The sequence below is a fragment of the Egretta garzetta genome, unplaced genomic scaffold (genome assembly GCF_000687185.1).
Source record: "Egretta garzetta isolate BGI_Z169 unplaced genomic scaffold, ASM68718v1 scaffold477, whole genome shotgun sequence".
Taxonomy (NCBI): Eukaryota; Metazoa; Chordata; class Aves; order Pelecaniformes; family Ardeidae; genus Egretta; species Egretta garzetta.
The window spans coordinates 8,351-14,742 of record NW_009260343.1 but is presented as its reverse complement, the minus strand read 5'-3'; the positions used below and the strand labels follow the sequence as shown (position 1 = coordinate 14,742).

The 6,392-nt window shown below is 51.5% G+C and overlaps 1 protein-coding gene across 1 annotated transcript; it reads right to left on the bottom strand.

Annotated features, from left to right (window-relative positions):
• Nucleotides 1–4,956: 4,956 nt before the first annotated feature.
• Nucleotides 4,957–5,889, bottom strand: LOC104129732 (olfactory receptor 14C36). Its single transcript, XM_009642694.2, has one exon. It carries the CDS (start codon nt 5,872–5,874, stop codon nt 4,957–4,959), a length of 918 nt encoding a protein of 305 aa, XP_009640989.2. The 5' UTR covers nt 5,875–5,889.
• Between the last annotated feature and the right edge of the window lie 503 nt (nt 5,890–6,392).

Sequence of the window (6,392 nt, the reverse complement as noted above, 5' to 3'; positions counted from 1 at the left end):
CGCCTGGCGGGGATCTCAGCCTCTCTTCAGGAGGTAACAAAGGGAGGAGACGGGACTCTTTCCTTGGGAGGTCCTGCTGCACTGCAGGCTGCCCTCCTGGAGGGCAAAGCTCTCTGGTGGTGCCTCTATGTTGTGCAGGAGCCCCCTGGAGAAGAGCCCTGGGTGCTGAAGGCCACAGAAATGCTGCTGGGTGGCTGTAGGTGGGCATCTGCCATGAGCCCTGGGTGTCCCTGGTTGGGAGGGCAGAGCTGAGATCCTCCTCAGGTATGATGGGCTGAGGGGTTTGGAGATCTGCACTTGGGAACTGGGTTCCTCTGCTCCCAGCAGTATCCTGTTTCTTTTGGGGGGAACGCCCAAGTGTGATGTTCCTGGAGCTGAAAGAGCTACCAGCATGGGACAGCTGAGACCAGGGCTGATGGATAGAGTGGCTGTCCTCCCTTGGCACTCCGGGACAGTCTCTTTGCCTCTCAGGACCCACAAGATTTCCCTGGCAGTGCAGCAGAAATGCCTGGGATTTCTGCCTGAAAGCCACTCCTGAGCTGTGGTGGGGCAACTGGAAGAGAAGACAAAAACCAGAATCCCCACAGCTCTGCTCTGCGGTCAGGTGAGTTTGGATGGGCAACACTGAAAATCACTTTCCTATCACAGTGGATTTAAGCTGAGATCACCCCACGTTCCTCTTTAGCAATTGCTGTAAGTCAGGACTGAATCATGCAGAGCCCACAGCAGAGCCTCCTGCTCCATGGGACCCCTCAGCCTACACCAGTCAGAGCTCACTGAAGGTGTTCCTTAAAAGGGAAAGGAGGTTTGGTGGGGTTTCTATAAGACACTGAACAGATATTTCTCACAGAATTCTGCCCTAACTTCTCACTTCTTTTACTTTCTTCCTACAGATTCCAGTCCCCAGATGGACAAAATATCCAACAGCAGCTCCATCACCCAGTTCCTCCTCCTGGCATTTGCAGACACACGGGAGTGGCAGCTCTTGCACTTCTGGCTCTTCCTGGGCATCTACCTGGCTGCCCTGCAACGGCCTCATCATCACCGCCATAGCCTGCGACCACCGCCTCCACACCCCCATGTATTTCTTCCTCTTCAACCTCTCCCTCCTAGACATGGCCTCCATCTCCATCACTGTTCCAAAATCAATGGCCAATTCCCTCTGGAACACCAGGGCCATCTCCTACACAGGATGTACTGTCCAGGTTTTTATGTTTGCCTTTATGGTAGTAGCAGAGTATTCTGTTCTCACCATCATGGCCTATGACCGCTACGTTGCCATCTGCAAACCCTTGCACTACAGGACCCTCCTGGGCAGCAGAGCTTGTGTCCACATGGCAGCAGCTGCCTGGGGCAATGGATTTCTCACTGCTGTGCTGCACACAGCCAATACATTTTCGATTCCCCTCTGCCAAGACAATGTTTTGGACCAGTTCTTCTGTGAAATCCCACAGATCCTCAAGCTCTCCTGCTCACACGCCTATCTCAGGGAAGTTGGGCTTCTTTTGGTTAGTGTCTTTCTAGATTTTGTGTGTTTTTCTTTCATTGTTCTGTCCTATGTGGAGATCTTCAGGGCCGTGGTGAGGATCCCCTCTGAGCAGGGACGGCACAAAGCCTTTTCCACGTGCCTCCCTCACCTGGCTGTGGTCTCCCTGTTTCTTAGCAGTGGTGTTTTTTCACACTTGAAGTCCCCTTCCATCTCCTCCCCATCCCTGGATCTGGTGGTAGCAGTGCTGTACTCAGTGGTGCCTCCATCAGTGAACCCCCTCATCTACAGCATGAAGAACAAGGAGCTCAAGGATGCTTTAAGTAAATTGATCCAATGTGTGCTGTTTCACTGACAATAATCTGAGTCCCCTCCTCTGCACATTTCCCAAGTTTATCTCAGGCCATGAGCCTGCTTTTCCCTCATGTGGTAATCTTTTTTTTTATGGATTATTTGCTGGATATATACTTCTTTCCTTAAGTTACATCCTGTTGTGCCTGACCCTTGCACAACACTGTTTCACATATGGTCTGTCAGATAGCATTTATCAATAAATGGGATACCCCAGGTGCAGTGCCTGGATGCTGGGCTCTTCCAGCAAAGGTGCTTCCAAGAAAATGTTGACAGAATTGGTCGTCCAAAGAGTGTTTGGTGGGTTAAGCTCATGGCAAAGTTGGTTTCCATTGGACCAAATGTTCTGGATTGAAAGGTTCTCCTCTTCTTGTCCAAATGCAGCAGAGATGCTCCGTGAGCTCCCCACTGTCTCCTAGAACTGCTTCATGTATGACAGGATTTATGCATATCCCAGACTTGAAATTAATTGGCAGGGGTCAGGAGAGGTTGGGGACTCGCTATGTGCTTTAGGGTGGGAGTGAACAGAGACAGACAAGGTGACACACCATCACAGAATCCCAGAATCCCAGAATGGCAGGGGTTGGAAGGGACCTCCAGAGATCATCTAGTCCAACCCCCCTGCTCAAGCAGGCTCACCCAGAGCAGGGTGCACAGGAAATCATCCAGGCAGGGTTTGAATATCTCCAGAGAAGGAGACTCCACAGCCCCCCTGGGCAGCCTGTGCCAGGGCTCGGTCACCCTCAAAGTCAAGAAGTTACTCCTCGTATTCAACAGAAACCTATTCTGCTTCAGTTTGTGCCCATTGTCCCTTGTCCTGGTGCTGGGCACCACTGAGAAGAGTCTGATTCAGTCCTCATGACCTCCAACCTTGAGATATTTGTACGTGTTGATGAGATCCCCTCTCAGCCTTCTCTTCTCCAGGCTAAACAAGCCCAGCTCCCTCAGCCTTTCCTCATAGGGGAGATGCTCCAGTCCCCTCATCATCTCTGTAGCCCTCCTCTGGACTCTCTCTAGGAGTTCCTCATCTTTCTTGGACCGGGGAGCCCAGAACTGGATGCAGTACTCCAGGTGGGGTCTCACCAGGGCAGAGTAGAGGGGGAGGAGAACTTCCCTCGCCCTGATGGCCACGCTCCTCTTAATGCACCCCAGGATGCCATTGGCCTTCTTGGCAACAAGGGCACCCTGCTGGCTCATGGCCACCTTGTTGTCCACCAGGGCTCTGAGCAACCTGATCTAGTTAGCGGTGTTCCTGCTCCCTGCAGGGGGCTTGGACTAGATGACCTCTAGGGGTCCCTTCCAACCCAAAACATTCTGATTCTATGAACTCAAATGGCCTCTCTGTGCAGCTCACATCTTTCCTGGCACTTTTCTTAGTGTCCCGTCCACCCCCTCTCCACCCCTGCCCCCTGCTTTCTAGTCCACAGGCTGTAGATGAAGGCATTGAACAGGGATGTGAGGATGGTGTCGAAGGGCTTTGTCAAACGATCTCAGGATGGCTGCTGTGGGTATCACACAGGGTGAGAGTGTCCTAGAAAGCAGTGCACTAGTGAGGTGAGAGGAGCGGGTGGAGGCTGCTTTCTGCTTGCCCACGGTGGATGGGTGAACTGCCCCAGGGTGGTATCTGTGACGCACATGGGGTGACCATGTGAACAGGAAGGGGAGGATGCGGTCTAAAAGGCAGTTAATGAAAGTAAAGAGTATGTGTGTCACAGTGTCACTTCGTTGTGTTTCCTTGACCCGCAGATGGCAGGGTGTCTGCGTGATCCTTTGGGTAACCTTAAAGTTGATGCAAGAACCAACACCTCGTGAGAGCTCCCACAGCGGGGTGAAATCAGAGAAGTGTTTCACTCTACTGAGGCCACAGAAGTGTGCCGGGGAAATGACTGAATTTTCTGTAGATGACAGAAATCCCCATAGTGAAGGGGCAGATGCCCCCTGGATGCAGACCTCCCAGCTGATGAGCCTTGTAGGGAGCAGGGGGTGGCACACAGTCAAGTACTGATTGTAGAATGTGGTCACCAATAGTAAATACTCAGTCCATGCAAAAGGTGCAGGAAACAATTCTAACACCATGCCTTCCCCAGTCGCAAAGCTGGCCACCAGCTGGGGCAGGGTGGTCGACCTGTACAAAATGTCCAGGGAAGACAAATGCCCCAAGAAGAAACCCATGGGGGTGTGCAGATGCTGGTTTGCCACCACCTGCATGATGATGAGGGTCTTCCCAAGCACAAACACTATGCAGGTCACAAGAGAGAGGGAGAGGGAATAGATTTTCCTAGGGACAGGGAACATTCCCCATGCCGTAGGTGTGGGGGATTCCATGATTGCCCCGTTGCCCTTCCTCCACTTATCAGGAAGAGTATTTATTCAGTGTCAGTGGCTTGGCTCTCAGACAGACAAGTCAATGCAAGGACATTTATTTTGTTGAATTAGAGAAGGAGAATAGCTCCTTATTTACACAGCGGCTGGGTCACACCACTGAGGCAGCTAATGAAGTAAAAGTAGGGTGTCCACATTTCTTTGTGGACAACATTATCACAAGTTAAGAAATGAAGAAAAGAAAAAAAAAAAACCCTCACTCAATAAGAATGATAACAACAAAATGAATAAAGAAAGCCTGGGCCTGTATTGAGTTACATTATGAGTTATAGGTAGAAGAAGATGGAAACTCTACAGCTTCTACAGGCCTAGAGCACAAGTCTTACAAGTAGTGGCTGAGGGAACTGGGGTTGTTTAGTCTGGAGAAGAGGAGGCTGAGGGGAGACCTTATCGCCCTCTACAACTGCCTGACAGGAGGCTGTAGTGAGGTGGGGGTCGGCCTCTTCTCCCTGGTAACGGACGATAGGACAAGGGGAAATGGTCTGAAGTTGCACCAGGGCAGGTTTAGGCTAGACATTGGGAAAAATTTCTCACCGAAAGGGTTGTCAGGCTCTGGAATGGGCTGCCCAGGGAGGTGGTAGAGTCCTTATCCCTGGAGGTATTTAAAAGAAGGAGAGATGAGGTGCTGAGGGACAGGGTTTAGTGGTGGGATGGCAGGGTTAGGTTAAAGGTTGGACTCAATGATCTCAAAGGTCTTTTCCAACCAAAGTGATTCTATAGTTCTATGATTCTGGAAATCATTCAGTTATCAGTTTCCACACTGCATCCTTGAGCTCCTGGTTCCTCATGCTGTAGATGAGGGGGTTCACTGTTGGAGGCACCACAGAATACAGACCAGCAACCACTAGATTCAGGGATGGGGAGGAGGTGGAGGGGGGCTTCAGGTAGGCAAATGTGGCGGTGCTCAAAAACAGTGAGACCACAACCAGGTGAGGCACGCATGTGGAAAAGGCTTTGTGCCGTCCCTGCTGAGAGGGGATCCTCAGCACAGCCCTGAAGATCTGCACATAAGATACCACAATGAAAACAAAACATCCCAAAAAGACAGAAGTACAGAATACAAGAAGTCGAAATTCCCTGAGGTAGGTATCTGAGCAGGAGAGCTTGAGGATCTGGGGAAGTTCACAGAAGAACTGGTCCAGGGCATTGCCATGGCAGAGGGGTAATGAAAATGTATTGGTTGTATGCAGTACAGCATAGAAGAAACCACTTCCCCAGGCAGCTGCTGCCATGTTGACGCAAGCTCTACTGCCCAGGAGGGTCCCATAGTGCAGGGGTTTGCAGATGGCAACGTAGCGGTCATAGGCCATGACAGTGAGAAGAAAATACTCTGCTGAAATGAAAGAGACAAACAGAAACAACTGTGCAGCACATCCCCCGTAGGAAATGGCCCTGGTTTCCCACAGGGAATTGGCCATGGCTTTGGGAACAGTGGTTGAGATGGATCCCAGGTCTAGGAGGGAGAGGTTGAGGAGGAAGAAGTACATGGGGGTGTGGAGGTGGTGGTCACAGGCTACAGCGGTGATGATGAGGCCATTGCCCAGGAGGGCAGCCAGGTAGATGCCCAGGAAGAGCCAGAAGTGCAAGAGCTGCATCTCCCGTGTGTCTGCGAATGCCAGGAGGAGGAACTGGGTGATAGAGCTGCCATTGGACATTTGCTTCCTCTGTGCATGGGGACCTGCCCAAGGAGGTAAAGGCAATGAGAAGTTAGGGGAGTGTTCTCTCAGGAAAACCTATTCCAGTTCTCATGGAAACGCCCCAGATTGCCTTGCCCCTTTCAGGGGGACCTTTGTCAGGACTGTCCCTTGGTGCAGGCTGTAGGGAGCTGGTCTGTCCATCAGCCCTGGTCTCAGCTGCCCTTTTCTTGCAGCTTTTTTAGCTGCTGGATGCTCACACCCAGGTGTTCACCTGAGGAGAAACTGGAAAGTTCTGGGAGCAGAGGAATCTAATTCCCTAGTGCAGATCTCCAAACCTGCCCCCACCATCTCATCATACCTGAGGAGGATCTCAGCTCTCCCCTTCCAACTACGGACACACAGGGCTCATTGTAGCTGCCCATACACAGAGCATGAGCCACACTACCATGGCCTTAGCGCTGAGTTGTTTTCTTTATGGGGAACAGCGAGTTCTTGGGAGAGCTGTGCCCTTCTGGAGAGCAGCCTGCATCCCAGCA